Source organism: Ranitomeya variabilis, chromosome 1, assembly GCF_051348905.1.
Source record: "Ranitomeya variabilis isolate aRanVar5 chromosome 1, aRanVar5.hap1, whole genome shotgun sequence".
In the NCBI taxonomy this organism is placed as follows: Eukaryota; Metazoa; Chordata; class Amphibia; order Anura; family Dendrobatidae; genus Ranitomeya; species Ranitomeya variabilis.
In genome coordinates this window covers 1,118,855,034-1,118,879,998 of record NC_135232.1, presented here as the reverse complement: position 1 = coordinate 1,118,879,998, position 24,965 = coordinate 1,118,855,034, and the positions used below count along the sequence as shown (strand labels likewise).

Sequence of the window (24,965 nt, the reverse complement as noted above, 5' to 3'; positions counted from 1 at the left end):
AACTTGCATTGGAAGTTAATGAACTTAGAAACCTGTTCACCATTCTACACACTGTACTGGTGTAGGTATGGTTATGCTGTAAAAAAAAAATTATAAAAAATGCGCATACCATAACAATTTATACACTTGGGACATTCAAAAATGAGTATGGCATACAATGAGGGATTACAAAAACATATATGTTTCCACCAGTTTCACTGTAGAGATGCAGAAGTATGAAACATACAGTTTTCTTCACGCCTATGCAGGACTTTTGAACACGATTGTAGGTATAAACAACATTCATACAAAGCAAAAACACCAAAAATACAAACACAAATTACTGTTTATTAGTTTCTTCTCAAGTATGTAATAAAAAAAAAAAAGTACCAGCCCACAGACTCTCTCTGATAAAAGGTTAAAAAAAAAAACCAGAAGTAATGTTAATTGAATTAAGAGTCAAACGAGCCAACAAAATCTAAATCAGAATGTATTTAATAATTACACAATTCCAGGCACGTCAGTGCTTAGTTCTAGATCAATGTAAAATTATAAGATCCTGCTTATTTACATTTTACGTAGAACGCGCATCCTAGTAATGCTTCATGGCTACAACAGCTTGCAGTGTATTAAAAAAAGAATTAAAAAAAAAAATAAAATAAAAATAATATGTTGCCGTCCTACGAGCACCCCCCCACCCAAAAAAAATAAAAAAACAATTTCAGAAGCATATTTCAACAGGTTTACACAATGTTTTCAGAAAGTCTCCAAAAACAAGAGGTATATATTGTACAGTCTAGAAAAAGTTTTGGTTTTCTGTTTTACTCCCCCAAATGATATAGAGTATGGCGCCTCTGAAGAGAGGAGTTAGTCGTCGTTCGGGCAATGCAGAACCAATCTTGTGGTGATCGTCGGTTGATCGCAGGGATTGTAAACATCTCCTATAAAGTTCATGTTGTGTACGAGGTAAAGATCTTTGAGCTAATGATGGGAGGAGGAGGGAGATCGGAGCTGCCAGTGGCCATCTGTCCGGTGAATTCAGGGTCAGCATTACACCTTTCCCAGGCTGGCTTCATTTGCCTTTAGTACTGCGACCGCGTCCTTCACTGCATGATAGATCACGTTCTTCACCTGCAGGGAGGAAGCAGACATGGTTATACAAGAAGTACGCCAACATCAGTCATACACACAAAGTAGTGCCGAATGCTCACTCGTAGCACTTAAAGGGAATACACTTATTTCACTGCCAATCATAAAATCAAAACGCTGCAAAAATCACATCCTGGGCCAGCACCAATCCTCCAATAGCAGTGCTGTGCCCAACAGCGTTCATGTGCCTGCATCCTTCGTGGGACGTGGTCACGTGGCTGCCTGGAGAATGTCGCCAGTCCAGGAAATAAGCAGTGCCTTTACTTTATTCTAGCAGTGGAACGTGGACAACCCCTTGAATGCCTCACCCAACCTATGTTGCAGTTATCTCGGGTCAGCAAGTGGCAGAGAGTGGACTTCTACGCAACCACCCACCATACAAAATCTAATTTTTACATCCTGTTTTCAGCAAAAGTAAGGGGAGGCAAAAATAAATAAAAAAATGGCACAACAACTGATGAATAGAGCAGGGCTTGCAATGATGAAGACCCCGTATGGAGGCCGGGTACCTGAAGCTTGTCCTCGTGGTTTGTGTGTGTATGGGAGAGATAGCGGAATTCCTGAGTCAGCCAGAAACAATGCTTCACGTGTTCCGGAGATACAAAGTCCTCGGCCACTTTTATGCAGCTGTACAAGTTGTGAACCTGAGAAGAGATTGGGATGAGAGCACGATTGTCAGGGAGCGTAATAACAGAGCGGCGTGCGACATGAGCCTGTACCGTACTCGCACCTGATGGGGGGCTCCCGCTGGAATGAAGACTGCGTCTCCCAAGAACTGTACAATGGCCCACCCCTGAACCCCGTGTTCCTGGAGCAGCCTCTTCCTCAATGTACTGTCCAGATACCAACTCTGATCATGGATGGGATCGTGATCTGCTGGGTTCTCCTGTCCTTGTTCTTCCGACACCTAAAGAGGACGGCAACAGTTAGCTCAGTGGTTAGCACCGTGCAGTGAGTGTCACAGTGGCTCAGTGGTTAGCACTACAGCCTTGCAGTACTGGGGTCTTGGGTTCAAATCACACCAAGGACAACATCTGCAAGGCGTTTGTTTGTTCTCCCCGGGTTTGTGTGGGTTTCCTCCCACATTTCAAAGACAGTGATAGGGAATCTACATTGTGAGCCCCAATGGGGACAGGGATAATAATGTACGTAAAGCGCTGTGGAATTAATAGTACTCTATAAGCCTGCGTACATGGATGATCATTCCAGTACAGATCTACACCGGGTGGTAGCAGCAGATAGTTGGTCTCTATTAGGGGTCATATGCGTTCTGCCTCATTCAGACATTCATACAAATCGCTCGGATCTTGTCCTGCAGCGCGGTCTGGCTATGGCTCTCCCGACCACAGAGTGACAGCTGCCTATGAAGCTAGCGGTCGTCCTCCGATTGCCTGTCCGTGCAACGAGGTCTGTGTGCAGCCACAGATCTGCGGATGGCTGCAGGAGGCCCAAGACTGGTATATTTGGGTGTGTAGAGAGGTGGGCATTTATATTAGGCAGAATTTTCCGTACCTTTTTCAAGAACTGTCGGATTTTCTCGGTGTCCTTGGCTGCATAGATATGCCACAAAGCGCCCGGCTTCTCCTGGAACTCCACAAATCGCTTCACGGTTAATTCATCCGCATCCCCGTCTTGGAACGTTCGGAGCACTTCTGTGAAATAGAGAACAGCAGGAGCGATTAACATTTCATGTGACGAAATACAAAATTAAAAAACAAAAAAAATTATTTTGTATAAACTAAACAGGAATTCTAACCTTGCTCCTGATCGCCCTCGTCCTGCGGGATCCCTACATAAACCATCACGTTGGCAGCATCGGATACATCCAGGTGGAGGTTGGTTGTACCATATTTCCGGTCCTCTGGAGTAATTAAACCTGTTTGTTTGTTTTTTTTAAATAAATTAAAAAAAAAGAGAAAAGCATAACATTAATACCAAGATGGACAACCCTTTATAACATTCTTATTTCTGGTCTAACGCCCTGGATTCATCCAAATAAAATAAACAAAAAATCAAACCCAAAGGCTAATAAAGTAGAAGCCATCTTCTAAAACCCGAATTACTTACCGTAAGCGTTGTACATTTTAGGTCCCAGATCAGGGCGGACAAAATAAGTAGGCAGCCGGGCGGCCAGATTTAGCTTGCCTTCCCTCCTGGTGTACTCGGGCAGCGGAATATTCTTCATTAAATCATCAAAACTGTAATAAGGGAATAATGAGGTCACGGCACGCAATTCATCTAATGTTGGGGTCCACCTATAACTTACCACCAGCGTTCCCCAAGCTTTATAAAGCTACATAAAAAGCAAAGTACATCAGAAAAGAGGAGTAGAAAACATACCGTGACAGCATCATGTCTCTGAAGTCTTCACCCGGAGGCCAGTCCTTCAGTTTTAGAACCATGGGGTCTCCAGAATCATTTTTAAGGCGTTCTGAAACACAAGAATTAATTTTCGTTTACGGTCAGATATTCCCCAGCCGTAATACACACAACACAACTCTTATTTATCTAAACTACGGCTGTTTGTCAAATAAGAAACCAATCTTACTGGATATGTCTTCAAAGCCGTCCCAGAATTCACCCACAGTGGCTCCCGTGATGATGTCGTTGGTCCTACAGTTCACCAGGTCCACTTCCTGCTCCCCAAATTCATCTCTGAAGGATTGGGGTCTCCAGAGATCGGTATTCAATCTAGTGTGCACTCCAGACACCATGACGGGCTGGAAAAGAGAAGAGAACACACCGGTAAAGCCTCGTACAATGGCGCAAAATGACGCATGCGCAGTCAGGATCAGAGTGAGATGATAGACTACAAAGTCCATGGACCGGACCACGCACCTGCCCTTGCTTCCAACATTCGCGGAAGACGTTCCAGTTGCTCTTGTTAGTGGGATCTTGTAGACACAGCAGCCTGTTGTCGCAGAGCCAGTAGTGCGGCGTGTTGAATCCCATGAGACTGGGCTGAACGGCGAGACCATGCGGCTTCCTTTCTGGATCAGTCATGGGCTTGGTTTGAACCAAAGATGCAAATATGTCGTCGAGCAATTTCGGCGTGCTCTTCTCACCGCCCTCAGGCTGCAGACAAAAAAACAAATTGCTTTATACCAGCAATATTACGATCTGTGTGTTTACAACTCGAGGCTGTGCAAAAGGAGATCCAGAATTGTCTAGCATCTAGTTATCGTCCAAGGGGCCGTATAGAAACCCACCACGTCATCGTATATCCTTAAATGGCTGCTCTTGTAATACCAGACACCTCTCATGGACACGAGGGGTAATGATACTGAGGGGAGGGGTGGGCTGTCATTGTGTCATTTTTTCTGGCTTGTATCATTGGAAGGGACACAGAAGACTGAGGCGGGTAAATGGGTTTAGGACTATTGTGCCATGAAACGCTTATCTCTCCTTCACCCCCCTTCCAATGCAAGCGGCGAGGTCCTGGGAGGGGGAAGCTGCAAGCTGCGAGGTCCTGGGGGGGGGGGGGGGTGGAGGAAGCTGAAGGCGGCGAGGTCCTGGGGAAAAGCTGCATGGCGGCGAGGTCCTGGGGAAAAGCTGCAAGGCGGCGAGGTCCTGGGGAAAAGCTCCAAGGCGGCGAGGTCCTGGGGAAAAGCTCCAAGGCGGCGAGGTCCTGGGGAAAAGCTCCAAGGCGGCGAGGTCCTGGGGAAAAGCTGCAAGGGGCGAGGTCCTGGGGAAAAGCTGCAAGGGGCGAGGTCCTGGGGAAAAGCTGCAAGGGGCGAGGTCCTGGGGAAAAGCTGCAAGGGGCGAGGTCCTGGGGAAAAGCTGCAAGGGGCGAGGTCCTGGGGAAAAGCTGCAAGGGGCGAGGTCCTGGGGAAAAGCTGAAAGCGGCGAGGTCCCGGGGAAAAGCTGCAAGCGGCGAGGTCCCGGGGGGCTCGAGGAAGCTGCAAGCGGCGAGGTCCTGGGGGAAGCTGCAAGCAGCAAGGTCCTGGGGGGGAGGAAGCTGCAAGCAGTGAGGTCCTGGGGGGGGAGGAAGCTGCAAGGAGAGAGGTCTTTCATCTACAGCTCCTCTCCATGTCTGGCAATTTCCCCTCATCTTTTTCTCCTCCCTTGGGCAATGAGAAATTTAGTCTTATTTGACCTCAATGTACCTTCTTGACTAGTACGACCCCCCAACTTTCTTGTCTCCATGCCTATTACTTCCCTGAATCTTTGATTCTGCACCCCATCATGGGACTGCTCTTCAGTGGGCATTATTTTCAGGAGCCGTGACATGTGCTCTACCATGAATCTAACTGAAGAGACCGGTCCATGGAGGACTACTCCGTGCCCGATCACCTAATCGACTCCTAGCGCCAGTGGTCGGACACACACAGGGGCTCACCTTTACGCTGGTGGAGGAATTGAGGAGGTTCCTTAAGAATCCAGAACTGTTGCTGCTCATTGGGGACAGTATGGAGCTGCTGAACGGCTGCAGTGCGGAGGCCGGCTTTCCGAAACTAGCGAAAGAGGGTAGTGCTTTATTTTCCGTTTTCAACGTGGATGTGAAGAGGTTATCTGGAGGCAGAGGACAGACACGTGAGGACAATGAGGCCTGTAACTGAGCAGGTACGGCGATACTCCGGGGAAAACCTGTTCCTGTCCACTCACCTTTGTTTTCCTTGTTCACGTTTGTGTTTGGAAGATTTGTCAGCCAACTTAAAGGCCCAGAGAGCGAAGACGAAGGCGTTTTACTACTGGCCGATAACAGATCCTGTGCAGGAGTCTTGCTAGGGGGAAGGGATCCATTTGTGGGTTCAGAACTAGAACTCTGTAACAAGAAATCGCACGGTCATGAACACAACCTCCTTCCACCTAAAGCGCCAACGCTGCCTGCAGTCAGGAGCACACACCTGCTTCGGCTCTTCCTTCACCACCGGTTTAGGTAAAGGCTTCTGGTGCTTGTTGGAGCAGGGACAATTGGACTTTATGCCCCACTTGCCCCTTACAGAGTGGACAACATCTCCGACATCGTACAGAGCTGGAAAAGAGGTAGGATTAGTCAGAAAACGAATACCTGCTCCTAATTACCTGTATTCCCCAAAAACACTCCATTATTCCCCCTGAAATGAGACCTACACATTGTGCTGATCCTCCATTATTCCTCCTGAATAGAGACCTACACATTGTGCCGATCCTCCATTATCCCCTAAAATGAGACCTACACATTGTGCCGATCCTCCATTATCCCCTAAAATGAGACCTACACATTGTGCCGATCCTCCATTATCCCCCTAAAATGAGACCTACACATTGTGCCGTTCCTCCATTATTCCTCCTGAATAGAGAGCTATATATTGCGCCGTTCCTGTTATTCCTAATGGTGTAATAAAAGGAAGCCCTTTTATCGTTGTCAAACCTTTATACATTTCCTTGAAGAATAACAGAGGAACAGAACAACACAGAGTCCTGAGTAAAGACGCTCCAGCTTTGTTATTACATGGGGAATGCAAGTTCGAGGCCGGACATGTGTGAGGATCGCTTACCTTTCCCCGGTACGATCTGGGTTGGCATTAGGTTGTCAGGCTCGTGAAGTTGCCCTTTGCAACATTTCAGCCATGCAAAATCCGCTTCATCATTGCCTTTATTAAAAATAAAAAAAATAAATCTGTCAAATCAACAGCAACTACTATACACGGCACAAGACGGTAACGGCAGAGTAAGAGGCTAAAATGAGTGACTATGCAGAGTTTTCCAGCACGACGCTCACCACTGCTCAGGCTCTGCTTCTTCATCCGGTGACAGTCCACACACACCCCAAAGCCGCACTTGGGACAAACCCAATGGAGGTTGAAGATGGTTGTGTCACACACATCGCACATCTCCCGCACGCCGCGCACAGCACGTTTCCAGGCCACTTGCTCTGCAGAGGACAGATGGGTTAAGTGGACGAGACCTTTACAGAAATTCTGCAACGTTTTTTTTTTTTTTTTTTCTTCTTACTTTGTGGATCTACAGAAGCCATAACCTCTTTTTCGGACATCACGAGCTTGCAGAAGTGGTCTCCGATGTTCGCTAGGATGTATTTGGCCGTGTCGAGGTCCAAATCCACAACGCTGGCTATCAATGGAAGCCACAGGTTTATTGCTTCGGCGTCGTACTTATTGGGGGTCAGGAAGCCTCCTTCACGCAGTAATCCATGCTTATTGAAGTGCAACCTGGGGACGAGAAACGCGCGTCGTGTTTGAATAGACGGATACTTGAAAAGACTGGTAGAATGTCCAACCTGTAACCACCACTAGAGGGAGTGTAGGAGCTGACTGCATACTGAAGGCAAAGCGCTCCCTCTAGTGGTGGCTGCAGGTAGGCAGAATTTTAGGCTTTCAATTTAAAGGGATTTTCCAACAAGGTGCAAGATAAAAAATAAAATACAATGGATCATCTATCCCCCCATTACAATGTCAATGCTTTGGCGGTCCTCGCACTTGTCAGCCACTGCCAGTCAGTAGCCTCATCATCCACGTGCCTTGCTACTGGCGTCATGTGTCCCACTCCTGAGTGGTGAGGCCAGAGGCACAGCCTGTGAACGCTGAGGCCACCAACTAGATGACTGTTGCATTCAACAAGACAATGATCTAATTTTTTTGCACAACAAAGGAACCCAATTCAAACAAGGTGTCGCGACACTCACCTCCGAAAGTGAAAGAAGCGGCAGAAGACGGCAGCATCCCTCTGTTCCTTGCTCCGTCCGAACCGGTCCAGGCGGCATTCTCTGCATTTGTGCAGGTGTGGGGCGATGTCGTTGCAGGAGCCGTCCTGGACAAAGCAGTCGCCGCTTGATTGGAGCCTTTTCAGCTTCTGAGGGTCCAGCAATATCGATCTGGGGTAAGTGACTAGAAGAGAAAAGATAAACTCATATTAGAAACCAAACAGCACAGACACCGAGCACTGCGGTCACTCCTCTTCAGCCTACTACTCACCGCCGTCACTTTTAATGGGACTCTTGTGGGGAGAGACCTCCATTTTTAGTGCTTTATGACCAGCAATGATATTTTGCAGTTTAGCTTTGAATTCACTTTTCACAATCGGTGGATGAATGGCGGCTTTCTTCTCAGTCGCAGGGGCCGCACTCGATACACCTGGCGGTTGGTGCACTAGGTTTTTACACGCCTCGGAGCTTCCTAACCGCGGGGAGTCCTTCACCGTCAAGGTGTTTTTGTCAGGAAAGCGTTCCACGGAAAACTCAAAGCCCTTGGGGAACACGGTTGAGGGTTTTGTAAAGGCCGCAAAGAGGTTTTCTGCTTTTTGCCCGTTATCACCGTTCGCCTGGTTGGACCAAGATGAAAAGCCTGCCCCAGAGGAGAAAGAACTGGCGGTGGACTTGTCAGTCAGGCCAAATCCGAGCCCCTTGCCCTGTGCCATTGCTGCGCTGAGGAACAAGTTCCCCTCCTCTTCCTCCTTCCCGTCGCCATTCAGAATGGAGGATGTCTCGCTTGGCAAGTTTTGAGAACATTTCCTGAACGGAGAAGAAGGTATCATTTTAGATATAAAAGCTCCAGATCTGATTCGGTTTCAAACTTTTTTCAGGATTGCGATCTTCCCATAATAAGAAAAGAGGACCCACAAATGCTTTTATGTATCTAACATAAGAAAAAGAGCAAATGATTCTGTAAATCTCATGTTTACAGAGCACGTCACTGCTGCAGCCAAGCCGCTGAGCTCAGTGATTGCCTGCAGCGCTGAAGACATGAAGTTACTGCTCCAGCCAAAACCATAGGAGTCCGGAGAAAGTCAAAGAGCCAACTATATAAACTTTTGGAGACAAAGTGGAAACATAAAACCTTAAATATAAATCTTTGCACCAAAATTATTATTTTCTTTTTATTTCAAGACTTTTGAATAGATTTACCCTGGAGGTGTCGAAGCACCAAAGCTTGGCGGAGAGTTTGCCTGGGGTGGTGTCGCCTGGGAGGATTGGTTTGGGCTGGAAGGCGTAGTGGCGGTACATCCCAGCAAGGCTTCTCCAAATCCAACCGGCACCGACTGCTTGGGTGACAGATTTGATGCGGTCTATTAAGAAATATAATATCGGCTTAATTACTGAAGAGCACAATACCCTCAGACAATTCAACAACAAAAATATCTTCATAGCGGATTCCACTGAACATCGAAGAAAGGAGAAAAGAAAGCACAAAAGAAATCCCACCTTCTCATCCTTAAGTCCTACATCGGATCATAAAACTAAGAGTCGAGCAAAAAGGTGTTCTTAGAAACCAACAAACGATCCAGAGACCCATGCCAAGTAAACTAATACTTCGTACACCATTTTGGAGTCCCAATATCAATAAAGACATAGAAATGAGCCAGCAAAAGAAACTAAACCATATTCATAAAATCGTCACTTTATTAGCTACACATTAAAGAGAAAGAGTGTCTGTTTTAGAAAAAAGCTGACCGTCCTGGAAAGCAGTCCAGCCCTAGACAATAGCTTAGGAGGTACTGATCGGACTTCTTCCATCCCTATAGTGTATGTCCGGGACATGCACTCACTGTTTGCTCAGCTTTTTCACTTTTCGGTGCCGCTTTCGTGAGATTTTTAAGAGGTTTCCCTGAGGACTTTGGGTTGTCCACCACTACCAGCGTCTTCCCGTCATCTCTGGAGTAGGTAAGGAAGCTCGGCTTCTTTGTGTCCTTAGCCGGTGCCTAAAATGAGGGCACGATAGAGATGACAATCTGTGGACAGTCTACACGTGCAAACATGAGTGGTTTCTAAGGGGTCACCTACCTTCTCCACTTTATTCTGTTTCGCGTCCTTTTTCGGCATCCCACCTTCACTCCGCCTTTTCATAGGTTTGCCTTTTACCGAAGCTAAAATAGGTAACAAGTCGTCAGCAGGTACATCGGATACGCGATGCCGCTGTGACATCTTGCATAAGCTGATGAGATCTTTACCTTTCTCGGTGAAGTTATGGATGAGCTCCACGTGGATCAGAGCTGGATCAATAATCTTTAGATTGGGAACCTAATAGGGGGGACACAGGTAATAAATGCAACACATCGATACTGGCGATTCTCAGGTTTTTCCTGGAACCGATGCCACAGTAAGGCACGGCGGGATTCTCACCTCTTCACACTTTATCTGCAGCGTCCGGGAGGCTGTGCTCGTGTTCACTACCGTCGCGTTGAACCACTGATACCCGTCACTCATGCTATACACTTTTATAGACGAGCCAATTACATTTTTGGCACCTTTATAAAAGAAAAAATAAATAAAATGGTGATATATAGGGATGCTATATGGTATCCCGTTTCTATTCTATGGCTATAAACAAGCGGCATGGACTGAAGCCAAGCAAGTGAAATAAAAAGGCTGCCAGTATAATGCAAGGACACAACATACTGGCAGACCCATGTAAGCCGAGGTTTCCTAACACGCCCCAATAACGTAGCACAAAACCATGTGGACTCACCCTGCAGTATGCGACTCTCATCCACGCTCTTCGTTATCAGCTCCTGGAAGGCCTTGTTAAACGTGCGGTTTCCTTGCATAAATTGTTTCAAGCTGTCCCGATCCTGTAATAAGATGACAACAGTCAGCTCACGGCAGGGCCTGAGGACCTCCACTCAACTGTGGTACGTCAGCGCTGGGGACTGCATGAGTGTTACATGGCCGACACCAGTCTGTAAAAGTGGCAGTCATGGCCACCATCGTGGTCCCCCTGTGCAGCCTGAGGCCGGGCTTCATTGGAGAACGACAATTACACTATGGAACTAGCAATCAAAAGGACTGCAGGTACTGGCCCCCTTAAAAATAATATTATATTATAATACACGAATATAATATAATATAATATAATATATATTTAAACATAATCCGGTATTGGCTGTGATTGTAAAAGCATGATCAAAGTGATGCTAATATATAAATAAAAAAATGGGAGGGAAAAAAATATGAAAACAAGAAAAAAAAAAAAAAAGAGAATTTTTCAATCTATGCACATAACCACATGATGTATAGAAATAGGCATCCTGAGAGTACATTCACGTGATGTCAAATAATCACGATTTGATCGTGCTGTGTGAATGTACCCTAAATAAAAAAAGAAAAAAAAGACTCCTAATTAACCCTGATTTTAAGTTTAGCTTTATTTTTTCAGTTTGAGAAAATCTTATTAGTCCGCCATAGTGCGGTCGGGCAGATGTCGGCGGCGGTTCGGGCAACGCGAGTCTAGTAGAAAACGTGGTTTTACCAATTTATTTATACGATTCCTCATCTCATTAATAAAGGGCACAAGAATGCAGGCGGCCAATTACCCGTAATCCCTCCACGGCATCCTCATTCATGAAAACTTTGTTTTTATCTCCAAGAAACTGTATGCAAGTCATGGGCTGCATGGACACCTTGCTCATCAACACTTTATATTGCTGTAGATAAGGACAGAAAGAAAAAAAACCCAACACATTAGTAGAAACATCTGTCTAATCATTAATCAGACTTGCAACATTTGGACCCTAAACATCAAGAAATCACTGGGAAATTAACATTAGCTTTTGCTTCCCCTTTTTATGGATATGTACATCTTCACCGTGGAAAACAGGAGGACTGGGCCGAAGTACAACAGTACAACCTTCATTCCTAAACCCCGATATGCAGTTTGCAGCATGATCCAAATTTCAGAATTTTTTTCTTGAGTATGTGTCCCTCCCAGAAATACTTGTGAGATCTGAGGTGAGCGATTCCAGGATGCTGCCGTCTTCACTGGCTCTCATGTGCCAGCACAGCTTCTATCCTGAAATGACTTTCCCCTTCTCAGGAGGAATCTCCTTTGTGCGGACACACCGATGGCGAGCATTGTGCGATACCCCATCCCTCCTTGCTCAACTCCTGCCTTAATAAGCCACCTGGATGATCCCCTCCTCGCTCGGCAGACTGCATTGTGTGCCATCTTTACAGCCTGTGTAACCTGCCTTCCCTAAAAACATGGATGCGTTCCCCTATCCGCACTGATGAACTGTGCATTTCCTCCTACCCCCACCCTGTCGTTATCTCTAAGAATGAAATAAGGGCGAGCAGACACAAGCTGCGGACTGTAAGATCTGTGTCAGGAGCAGCAGCACATACAGACATGGCGGTGGCAAAATGGTTGCACATTTCTCATGATGACTATTACCAAAGTTGATACATTTTGGATTTAGGAAGCAAATATTATCTTTGTGTAAGGGCGTATTTCAGAATATTTCACAGTCTATTGCAGGGGTTGTCCAAGAAAATGGTAATGCTGTACAATGCATGCAAAATAATAGCACGCATACACAATCCTTCTACCCCTGGCATTGCCCTTCGCCCCCGATGCTCCCTGCAGACATCTCACAGCCTATATAACACATGATGCCTGCAGCCGATGCCACTGACTGCATACATTACAATCGGCAGCGACGTCCGAGACCAATGCGATCAGAAGAGGAGCATCAGAAGTAGAAAGCTGCATATAGTTATTGTATTATTTTGCATGTCTATCTGCAGGCATCAATTATGTTGGCCAAGCGCTCTGAGCCGAAGCTGCAGGAATTTGCCAGGACCAGATTCCATGATTACTGACGGCAGCTTGTGATTTACGGGCCAGCGTTCTGCCTTTCCCTTCCTGCTGAGAGCAGTCTGAGCATTCAGGACGTTTCCACAAGACTGGACTGAGTGTTATCACGGTGTTGATCATGGCTCAGACTCCTTCACCGACCTCTATAAATCTGTTCCTGGCATCAGTCTAAGGAGACATGCAACTACAACTTCACCAGGTGGTGATACCTTGCGGATTAAACAGCTGGGACACCCACTGATCCCCAGAATGGGCAGTAAACGGAGAGGCGGCCACATGTGCCCACCCCAGTGCTATTCCTACAGGTCAGTACACAGCAATACTCACCATGGCCGGGCACAGTACAGACATAGACGGGTTACTCGGACATTTGCGGTTTGCGATGGCCAAGCTGTGCTCCACCAGAAATAACTGGCACTGGGAGCCGTACACCTCGATCCACATCCTCTTCTCCCATGGCTGATCCTCAAACTCCACGCAAACCTGCAGACACAAGAAGCACGAGAGTGGTTTACACCGCACGACATACAATGTACGCAAGTCACTAGATAAGAGGCAACGCTGTGTGTACACCACGTGCGACTCGCCTCCCTCCCACATACAGCATGGACCCCAAAACATAACGCCCTCATCTTCATTCAAGGCTGCTGATCGGGGGCATCTAGACTATAATCTGTGCCAGTCACATGCAAGTATAACCCGCGACAGGAGGGCAGACTGATAGGAGGAGCCTGGCAGACGGAGACACCCCCTGGAGGAGCCTGCTAGATGGAGGAACTCCCCGGAGAAGCCCGGCAGACGGAGACAAACCCCCCGGCAGATGGAGACATCCTCTCTCAGAGTAGCCTGGCAGACGGAGACCACCCCCAAGAGGAGCCAGTTAGATGGAGGAACTCCCCAGAGAAGCCCGGCAGACAAGGCCCCTCCGGATGAGCCCGGCAGATGGAGACCCCTCAGAGGAACACGGCAGACAGAGACAACCACCCCCGGAGCAGCCCGGCAGACAGGCACCCCCTCTCTCAGAGGAGCCCGGCAGACAGGCACCCCCTCTCTCAGAGGAGCCCGGCAGACAGGCACCCCCTCTCTCAGAGGAGCCCGGCAGACAGGCACCCCCTCTCTCAGAGGAGCCCGGCAGACAGGCACCCCCTCTCTCAGAGGAGCCCGGCAGACAGGCACCCCCTCTCTCAGAGGAGCCCCGCAGACAGGCACCCCCTCTCTCAGAGGAGCCCGGCAGACAGGCACCCCCTCTCTCAGAGGAGCCCGGCAGACAGGCACCCCCTCTCTCAGAGGAGCCCGGCAGACAGGCACCCCCTCTCTCAGAGGAGCCCGGCAGACAGGCACCCCCTCTCAGAGGAGCCCGGCAGACAGGCACCCTCTCTCAGAGGAGCCCGGCAGACAGGCACCCCCTCTCAGAGGAGCCCGGCAGACAGGCACCCTCTCTCAGAGGAGCCCGGCAGACAGGCACCCTCTCTCAGAGGAGCCCGGCAGACAGGCACCCTCTCTCAGAGGAGCCCGGCAGACAGGCACCCTCTCTCAGAGGAGCCCGGCAGACAGGCACCCTCTCTCAGAGGAGCCCGGCAGACAGGCACCCTCTCTCAGAGGAGCCCGGCAGACAGGCACCCTCTCTCAGAGGAGCCCGGCAGACAGGCACCCTCTCTCAGAGGAGCCCGGCAGACGGAGGCAATTTCCCCGGAGGAGCTGGGAAGACAGAGAAAACAACCCCCAGAGGAGCCCGGTAGACGGAGAACCACCCCCAGGAGGAACGCAGCAGATGGGGACACCCCCAAGAGGAACCCGGCAGATGGGAACACCCCCAAGAGGAACCCGGCGGATGGGGACCCCTCCCAAGAGGAACCCGGCGGATGGGGACCCCTCCCAAGAGGAACCCAGCAGATGGGGACCCCCCCCCCCAGGTAGCATGGCCTCGCTTCACACTGCTATGTGCAAACCGGCAGATATGTAATAACACAGACAAGCAGTTTTTACAATTTGCTGTTTTTCCTGGCGAGGCTGGAACACTACACTGATGTGAATGAGGGTGACAAGAGGAAGATGTTGGGGGCTATTGGGAGTAAGGATGGAAGGGGTTAATCTGGCCATAAACATTAGATATCAGATGAAGTCGGTTCTTTTCAGCAGGAAAAAAATAATATTGACTGTAATGTATGTGGGGGGTCTATCCACACTCATCCCGGGGGTAGAGAAGATAGATCAGACAAGAGGGGATTTCAACATGGCCAATGCAGCCGCCAGGTGTCTTGCAGCAACTAATTAGCTTGAAAACAAGCCTGCTTGGCCAAATAGAGGGTGCACGTAACTGAGTAAAGTGTGTGTGTGTGTGTGTGTGTTTGTGTGTGTATGGGGGGGGGGGGGGGGGGGGGGGGGTGTTTGGGGAGGAGAGAGATTTGGTAACAATGGAAGGGACCGCTGCTGAACCCTATCCATTTGCCTGCCCAAACCTTGGATCTCTCGAAAACCACTCCTAAACACATGCATGCTAGACTGGGCCGAGTATACATTAGAGGGTCAGAAAAAAGGCTGACCGCCATCAAAGCTTTAGGTCATCTGCTGTCTTATCTGTAGGTTGGAAATGTTGACTACTATGATGAGGGACATCTGATAGGAATTGACGATTAAGCATCTCCCCCACTATACACACTGCATCAGTATTAAAAAAAAAAAAAAAAATGTTGCTTGGTTCCAGATGTAGAGAAGCTCAGAAATACAAGACTTGCAGATGTCTGAGAGTTGAGCGAGATGGAAGGCGAGAGGTGGAAACAATAGTAGTCAGAAGTGCGTGCTCTGCATTGTCACCGGAGGGCGGGCACCATCCACCACCGCCCTCCTCTAATACTGGGGAGGGACGTGCCACCACGTGGCTAATAATCCCATGTTTACATGCACAGGGAGGAGGCGCCCAGAAGGACTATGAATGGGGTGAAGTCTTCCACTACTTCCCGTACAAGACGGAAAATTCATCAACACTCCATCATCCATACATGTCATCAGTATCTGGTGATTTAACTCATTACATGCCCAAGTGGAACACTTCTCCTAAAATGGTCTTCTATGCTGTAATGGGGTCTCGCTTGGTGACATTCTACAATAAGATCGCTTGCACGAGCGATTCCACCGGAAACGAGACAGACAACATTTCCAAATGATCTTGTGCTAAAATCCATCAAAGGGGCTAGGACTTCCAAAAAGACAAATTACCAACTACAGTAAGAGATTTCCCACCACAGATGGGAGGAGATGTTGGACAGGGTGAACCAGTTTGACCTCATCCATCAAGCACAGATGGATCCTGGACTGAATATTCGAGGGTGCATGGTCAAGTCATCATCATCATCATGTGGCTCTGAACTATCAGACAAGACCTTGAATAACCATCATAGGGGCAATTTTGGGCAAAGAGGAACCACATCAAATGTCAGTGCTGGAGGTTGTCAGACTGCTACAGAACAGTGTGGACCCCTGCACAGGATGTGAGGCCCTCCAACAAGTTTCATAATCCAGTCACCACTTGCAGCCAACTTTATCACAGGTTTATCTCAAGAGGAAGGAGAAACCAAGCGCATGACTTCTCTAAATCTGCTGTGCACGCTATTAGTTCCTGTGATCAGCCGCAGTAGAGGTGCTTGACAGTCTCAGGAATGGAGTAGTACTGCGATTGTCATCAGATCTAAACTCCCTCTACCCTGTAAACGAGGGGTGGCGAATCATTTTTCTGCCAAGGGCCATTTGGATATTTATACCATCCTTCGGGGGCTGTAAACTCCACCCACAAAGTACCGTACATCCTGACCCTGGTTTCAGGATGTAATCTTTCATTGCATACCCTTCAAAATACAGCTCCTTGCCCAAGAATGCGGTCCGTGAGAACCTGCTCGGGAACCCGATAAAAGGTCATCGAGGGATGTAAATGGCCCTGAAGTTCCCCACTTTTGCTGTAAACCATGGCCGGCCTAGCCAACCACCTAAGGAGCCACAAATCTCTTAGTGATGAAACAAAGGGCCAGACACCGACTTATTCTCCTTTCCCTATTGTGACCATCTGCACGCTCAGCCAAGAGTTCGGCCATCGTTAAAGGGGTGTTACATGTATGGCAAATGGACAAGGAGCCCCATCTGCCACTAAAACATGGCCCGGTCGCACACCGTTGGAGGAGAGATGGGTAGGCATAGACGGCTCTACGGGAAGATGTCTGGCTGACGGTGGGTGCCCAACATCCTACAGACTAGTGATACATACCATACAGATATGGTGATATGCCATAAATGTCCTAGACTGGATCTTCTTTTCAGCTCTTCTAATACTCCAAGACTGATAAAAGTAAAAGCAGATTATGTCCATAGGAATGATCAGAGCTTTTGTTACCCAATGCTCCCTATGGAAATAGCCCACCCTGAATGAAGCAAGTGGCTCCGCACATAAGCCAACTGAAGATCCCAGCTGCCAGTATAATCCTCCCCGTCCGTCCATCTCCCTAGCCAGTACAAAGCCTCGCACGGCCTCCTTTTATAGTATGTAATTTGCAATGCAAGCAGAAAACATTCCCATCTCCTCCCGACAGCTGGGACCATTCCCTGCAACTAGGCCCAGAGCAAAGACTGAAGAAGCCAGTAGGTTTTCAACCTCTTTACTTGGAGTTATTTAATGCTACAGGATACATGGTAAAAAAAAACAACGAAAACCCCAATTAATTATCAAAATTCCAATTTACAAGCCCATCCATGAAGATGGTGGAAATTACGAACAAGAAAGAATCGAGACGGGCATCCAATGGAAGAAGCCATGTGAGCGATGCCATCAGCCAATGAGCATTGAGCTGAAAATGAAAGGAAGGCTTTGACTGGCTGCTGGGATGTCTTGAGGGAGGTTCACGGTGTATAAACATAAACAGAAAGTATGCAAATGTGACGCCAAATGTAAGACGTCCTCAGTAGGGTTAAGCTTCCACTAAAAAGTTAACGAAGCTTAATTTAAGACTCGTGATAAATGACATAACAGCAAAAAAAAACAAACAAAAAAAAAACATGAAATGCAGACAAATCAGATGGTGATCACAAGTGACACTGGCTTCATTACACTCTGATAATGTCACGTTTGCACTTTCCAAAAAGCGTCGATCAAAGAAAACCACGAAAGCTGTCGCTCCAGCCCACGCTGTCACAGTCAGTCATGTCAGGATGAGCCGAGACACTCCCCTCATATAACATGAGTCACTACAAGCACTGGCTGGGCGCTCCCCTCCTGCTGAGCCCAAGTTTACACTCTCCATAAGCGATCCCCCTCCTCCCGGGGAAGGCAGACGGCACGTACACAGAGGAACTTCCAAATGCATACCAGCTGGGGGTGGGGAGCGCAGCGGCCGCCCTGCACACTAGCAGAGGATGTTCACAAGAAGACAATGGCTTAGTAACTGCCTGTGAATCCAGCCATGTGCCGAAGACGTTGCCGCAACTTAATAGAAAACACAACATCTAAAAAGCCAGGGGATCTCCGTAGTCACAATACATGAGTAATAGAATTCTGTGATGTTCTGTTCTGCCCAGCAACAGAATGGGCGCACTATGGCGCCAACACTTACAGTAGGCAAGAGGTGGACGAAGGACGCGCTCCATCGCCGATCATTGCCCTTGTATTGTGGACGCAGCCATTAAATGGGCAGAACCCAAACAGGAAGAAACCAACGGAAACAAGAGACGTCAGCGCAACACGAGGGATTAATCAGTCTGATACACAGATGCCACGGCCGTGTGAAGTGTGGCCGCAGCTGGGCTGGAGCCAAGAGCTGTCTACCCAACCTACACATGGAACTCATTTCTGGCTGCCGCTTACGACTGATCCTGTAGTAAATGACTAGCAACGGCTCCGAATAACCCTTTGGTGCGTCCAAGAGCTGGGCACATGGCAAAAGACAGGGCTCTGCATGGAGACGCTTCGCCCCGCCAATTTCCCCAATTAATCAGGTCTGCTCCCATATTGGCATGGTGTCCCAAACTTACAGTGCTACTGTGGTGCTGCAGAGTCGACAGCACGTACAGACAGCATGGCCAGCAAAACAGGAAGTGACTGACTGCTGGGGAGGAGCAACAGCACGGAGCCGGGAAGCAACCACCAGATGAGCATCACTCACCTACAAGCATTCCCAAAACTGGAGAAGACCCCTCAACACCGCAAAGGGCTCCATCCGATTTGGTCATAAATGGACACCTTACTGCCAATCATTTGGCTTTGGATGATGTTACCTCTCCTTTTCGTAAGAGGAAGGAAACGGTAAACTTATCAGTCAAGACCTAATGACCACGTTAGTATGACACGACCACCAAGGCCAACACCAGCGGTAAATCCTTGTGCTATGTGTCACCAACACTGTCAAATATCCTCAAAATCACCCCCATCACCGAGAGAGGTGACAATGCCACAGCAGTGCTCCATTTTCATCAATTAATTGTGAAAATGAAGTTGGAAGAACCTAGTTATATCCTGAATAAAGTCCTATAAGACAAGAACAGATTGGTGTACATGTCCCACACTAGACACATACAGGGGTATACGGAGACCCCCGGGGTGTTCATATAAGACCACTTCCTTATATCACTTGTACAGAAGATTCAGCTTGTGGTCGGCAGCAGGTTTCTACCTCTGCACCAGGACAGAATCTGTCTCCTGACCACGAGTTTACATTCACATACAGTTCCATTACATCCTAGACCACTGGCTCCAATACTAGTTATGGGAGGTTGGGGTGATGGCAGCTCCCAAAACGTACAGGTAGGAGCCGCCTGCAACCGTCCTCGCTGTCAACGAGAAGCTAGATCTGCCGTACAACACAATATGCTCTATATTTGTGCAATTTAACGGGATCGCCTAGCACTTCTCCTTACTATAGAAGGTGCTACCCACATGACCGCCATCAGAAACCAATTCTTGTACTTTGCCCGGCAGGTCTTATTAATCAGTATGAAATGTGTGATACTCGGCCATCCATTGTGGACGCCTCTCACCTCCCAGTACAACCCATCTCAGAGCGGATTTATAACATTGGCCCTTTCTGTAGGGTAGGACAGCTACTTCTCATCCAACACGAGAGCTGCTGGTATGACAACACTAGCCATGCTTGGAGCAGCTCCAATGACGGAGAAGAGAACACCGCTATGGCATAGGCTCAGCCTGCAGGAGAATGTGTCAGGAATAAGCTCTTACTATAGACCGTCGTATGTTATGTTTAAGCCTACCAACACAAAGAAAGCCAACCAGACCACCAGGGCCCTGTGGACACAGATGGTGTCGAGAAGAAATACATTGGTTAGTTTCAGTAGTGCACGTAAGGGTCACGCTCTACCGTGTGTTACAGACGCAGGTCTCAACTAGAGATGAGCAGATTGTCTGGTGAAACGCCAGGCTAGTGGTCAGGAGCTGTGTGAGTTTCCTTACACTCCATGATCCCAGTCACGGCAGATGATGTCAGGTTTGGCTAGCAAAACAAATGCCGAAACAGGAAGCTCCTGTCCAAAGCCAGAAAGCATTGACCTAAGGGTCACGTTCAACCATGTGCGTTACGAACGCAGGTCACAACTACAGATGAGAGGATCGTTTGGTGAAACCCCAGGCTAGTGGTCAGGAGCTGTGCGAGTTTCCTCACACTCCAGGATCCCAGTACTGGCTTACACAGATGACGTAAGGTCGGGCTAGAGAAACAAATGCCAAAACAGGAAGTTCGTATCCAACTCCATGATCACAGCCTCAGCTTACACAGATGACGTAAGGTCGGGCTAGCGAAACAAATGCCAAAACAGGAAGCTCCTATCCAACTCCATGATCACAGCCTCAGCTTACACAGATGACGTAAGGTCGGGCTAGCGAAACAAATGCCAAAACGGGAAGCTCCTGTCCACAGCCAGAAAGCACTGACCTAAGGGTCACGTTCTACCATGTGTGTTACGAACGCAGGTCCCAACTACAGATGTTTGGTGAAACGCCAGGCTAGTGGCCAGGAGCTGTGCGAGTTTCCTCACACTCCGGGATCCCAGTACCGGCGTACACAGATGACGTAAGGTCGGGCTAGAGAAGCGAATGCCAAAACAGGAAGCTCCTATCCAACTCCATGATCACTGCCTCAGCTTACACAGATGACAGGTTGGGCTAGTGAAACAAATGCCAAAACGGGAAGCTCCTGTCCACAGCCAGAAAGCACTGACCTAAGGCTAGGTTCACATTGCGTTAGGGCAATCTGTTAAGCATATACGCTAGCGGATTGCGCTAATGCAATGTCCCAAAAGGGATCGCGTTTGGTGATCCCGATCTGCGCTAGCGAGGAACGGACCTCGGACGCTGCAAGCAGCGTTCGAGGTCCGTTCGAAAATAACGGGACATCGCTAGCGCATGCCAAAAATGGCATGCGTTAGCGACCCGTTAGCACATTGCGGTCAATGGGTGCGCTAACGGACCCGTTACATAGCGTTAATTGCGACAATTGCGCCATGTAACGGAGTCCGCTAGCGGACACCCATTAACGCAATGTGAACCTAAGGGTCACGTTCTACCATGTGTGTTACGAACGCAGGTCCAAACTACAGATGTTTGGTGAAACGCCAGGCTAGTGGTCAGGAGCTGTGCGAGTTTCCTCACACTCCGGGATCCCAGTCTCGGCTTACACAGATGACGTCGGGCTGGGCTACAGAAACAAATGCCAAAACGGGAAGCTCCTCTCCACAGCCAGAAAGCACTGGCCTCCACAATGGGCTGAAGCTGCACAAAGTGACACGCTCATTCCTAGTCGTAGCCATTGGTCTTATAACCCCCAATTGAAGGCTTTATACATCCACAAATACGCAACTAGTTCTAGTTAGCCTTTGGGCCAAGACTAGAGCCCCCAACGCAGGACATGTTCCAAGACCGACCACAAGTACTAACCAGCCTGCAAAGTACAGAAGTCAGGGCAGAGCGGGGTACCCAGGATACGTGACCCAATCTCAGACCGTACTGGATGATTCACAACAGAAGAAATTCACAGGTGTGGACAACAAGACGGTCAATGGCAACAACAGAATCGCGTGTAAGGACTACGGGATCGGCAGCTGAAAATGAGGTCGGTGTCTCACCTCCAACACTCTTGGGCATAGTACGGTGTGGTAGGCCAACTAGAGTCCAGATGATGACACCGGCGGCCGGTCCTGATATGACAGATGTGTGACCCGGAGTCAGACCTGCGCAGAGTCTGCCGCACAAGCCACAACTGAAAAAGCGTCAACCAGCCACCGACAAACCACAAACACAATGCAGCAAAGACGACTCCGGCGTAATAACAAGACACGCACCGTCCGCCAGCGTCTACCGCGGACGTCGTCACCTACCTTCAGCTCGGCGCAGTTGATGTCTTTGTGAGACGCGGCCCGGATGACGCCGCTCTTCCACGGCCAGTCCTGGATCTGAGCGATGTCCAGCTGCAGGTTACTCCCCAAAACGCAGGCGAACCTCTGCCCCACCAGCATGTGGACCATCCCCTGGTGCATCAGCACCATCATGGCTACACCTAAGCGGTAAAAAAAAACAAAACAAAAAAAGTACAAATTAAAAAAAGGTTGTGGAACTAGCGTGCGGACAACACGCCATACAAAGTAAGGGAACGAACAGACAATTTTAACCCTAAATAGACGGTAAAAGACGCCGTTCCCTCTGGAACTCACAAAAGTCACGACAGAAGATGCGCCACGGTCATGTTAGGATTGGCGCAAGCAGAGGACTACGCAAATCTAACGAGGCCAACACTCTCCACCATATTAGAATGGCCAGCCTCATTATAATGTATGCTAATGACCCCCATATATGCTAATTAGCCAGGGGTGAAAGGAGGATAAGCCCGCATACTATTACCCGAGCACGGCCATTACTGACGCCCAACTAACACCGTCTGGTACTCACCGTTACTAGGGCCCCTGTCATGCACCGGTGATCGCTGGGTGACTGACGGCAGAAGCGGCAGCGATGTGCAGCAGCCAGCGCCCGCTCTATTGTCGCTTCCCCCCTGCTCTCGCTCCGGCCAGAACACTACTATGCAGGAAAGGAGGACAAACACTACACGCGACCCTGCAAGCCACGCCTCTCTAGCGCCTATTGGAGGGAGAGGAAATAGGGGCGGGCTGAGATGAGGTGTCCTAGCTACCCATTGGTGGAGTGAGTCTGTCAATCCGACCTGAGTTGCCAAGCGCCCGTAGCTCCTCCCCTTCCACTTTCAACTTAGAGCAATTCCTCACAGCACAGGGGACTCCACAGTGACTATTTGACGTATCCATCCGCCACCGCAGACACGAAAAAGTCCTCCATCCGCCCACTGACTCACAACGGGTTTATAGAGCGGAAGACAAACGGTGTAAAGGCTTTCTCGGTTATCGAAGTAACAAGCGGATGTAGAAAACCGGCTACTCCGCGACGGGAGAGGGGGAAAAATAGTTCCGGTCGGCGGAAGAAGCGGGTTTGGTTTACTAAGGCATGGACTACGTGCAGCTCTGTGCATCCGCAGCGGGAGAAAGTGTCTAAAGGAGGGGGTGGGGCAGGAAGGCAGCTGGTGCCGGGGGGAGGGTTTTCGGGACGGATCCCATTAGTCATGTCATAGCCAAAGCGAGGCTGCGCCTTGTTTTCTTGGCTGCCATCTTGGTTCATTCGACGGGTTTGGCAACAAAAAAGCAAGAAGTCAATAAGTAACGACGGAACTAGAGGCGCGATTTCTCGCTACGTCCCTGCCCCCCCGAGCGCTGCCTATTGGACTCGTCCAACCCAGGCACCGCCGCGAAGCTTTGTCTCCCCGAGTGGCGCGGCTTGGAGGGCGGGAGTCACACGTTGGCGGCCATTTTGTGGTCTCTCCAGTAGTGCCGGAGTTGACTCGTAATGGCGGGCGGGTTGGTCAAAGTCCACCCACTGCTCATTGTGTGACGATTCTGACAGGAAAAAGGCGGGGTTTCTACTCGGGTTTCCACTAAAAGTTCATTATTTATGACGGAAAATGGAAATTAGGGAATGGAATTTGCTAAATGAGTCAATTTATAGATAAAATGTAGAAAGCACAAATCGGTCTTACCAATGGTGGATACAAAATAGGTATTGAATAAAGATAATTTAGGGTCAAATTTCCAAGTTGGGTTCAGATTTACAGTTACACTATGGAAATGTGGAACTGATTAGTCACATTTTGACATTTCCAAAAAAAAATACCGGAGAAGAGGGGGAAATCACAATTTGCTTAAAAAATTACCTCAACAGAGTGGAAAATTACAATTTACATTAAAATTTACATCAGACAAGGAGAAAATTGCAATTTATGAAGCAAAATTACCTCAGAAGAAAGGAAAATTACAATTTATAAAAAAAAAAATACCTCAGAAGAGGGGGCAATTGCAATTTACATTGAAAATTACATCAGACAAGGGTAAAATTACAATTTATGAAGCAAAATTACCTCAGAAGAGAGGAAAATTACAATTTATGAAAAAAATTCAGAAGCGGGGAAAATTACAATTTATAAAAAAAAATACCTCAGAAGAGGGGGCAATTACAATTTACATTAAAAATTACATCAGACAAGGGGAAAATTACAATTTATCAAGCAAAATTACCTCAGAATAGGGGAAAATTACAATTTACATTAAAAATTACCCTAGAATAGGGTAACAATACAATTTGCACAAAAAAAAAACCTCAGAAGAGGGGAAAATTAAGATTTGCATAAAAAATTACCTCCGAAGATGTGAAAACTACAATTTACAAAAAAATTACCCCAGAGAAAGGGTAAAAATTATAATTTATAAAAAAAAAAATACTTCAGAAGAGGGGGAAATTACAAGTTGCAAATAAAATGACCTCAGAAGAGCTAAAAATTGCAATTTACAAAATAATTACCACAGAAGAGGTGAAAATTACAATTTACATAAAATTACCTCAGAAAAGGGCAAAATTACAATTTACATAAAAATTGGCCCAGAAGAGGGCAAAATTACAATTTACAAAAAAAATTACCTCAGAAGAGGGAGAAATTAGAATTTACATACAAAATTACCCCAGAATAGGGTAAAAATACAATTTACAAAAAAAAATTACCCCAGAAGAGGGGAAAATTAAAATTTGCATTAAAAAAAACCCAGAAGAGGTGAAAACTACAATTTACAAAAAAATTACCCCCAGAAGAGGGGAAAATTATAATGTATAAAAAAAATACCTCAGAAAAGGGGGAAATTACAAGTTGAAAAGAAAATTACCTCAGAAGAGGTGAAAATGACAATTTATAAAAATAATCACCTCACATTCGT

At 47.9% G+C, this 24,965-nt stretch overlaps 1 protein-coding gene across 1 annotated transcript; it reads right to left on the bottom strand.

Annotated features, from left to right (window-relative positions):
* Positions 1-456: 456 nt before the first annotated feature.
* On the bottom strand, positions 457-23,047 carry KDM3A (lysine demethylase 3A). The gene is made up of 28 exons (XM_077280240.1): positions 22,859-23,047; positions 22,588-22,776; positions 22,020-22,198; positions 12,984-13,139; positions 11,377-11,487; positions 10,533-10,635; positions 10,187-10,311; positions 10,015-10,084; positions 9,848-9,930; positions 9,613-9,765; positions 8,972-9,132; positions 8,043-8,578; positions 7,754-7,955; positions 7,066-7,280; positions 6,833-6,985; positions 6,609-6,704; positions 5,976-6,103; positions 5,734-5,893; positions 5,468-5,640; positions 3,967-4,203; positions 3,677-3,848; positions 3,469-3,559; positions 3,196-3,326; positions 2,885-3,004; positions 2,641-2,780; positions 1,859-2,035; positions 1,638-1,772; positions 457-1,110 (listed from the first exon to the last, which is right to left on the bottom strand). Exons 1-28 carry the CDS (start codon positions 22,956-22,958, stop codon positions 1,030-1,032), a joined length of 4,377 nt encoding a protein of 1,458 aa, XP_077136355.1. The 5' UTR covers positions 22,959-23,047; the 3' UTR covers positions 457-1,029.
* Positions 23,048-24,965: the final 1,918 nt, after the last annotated feature.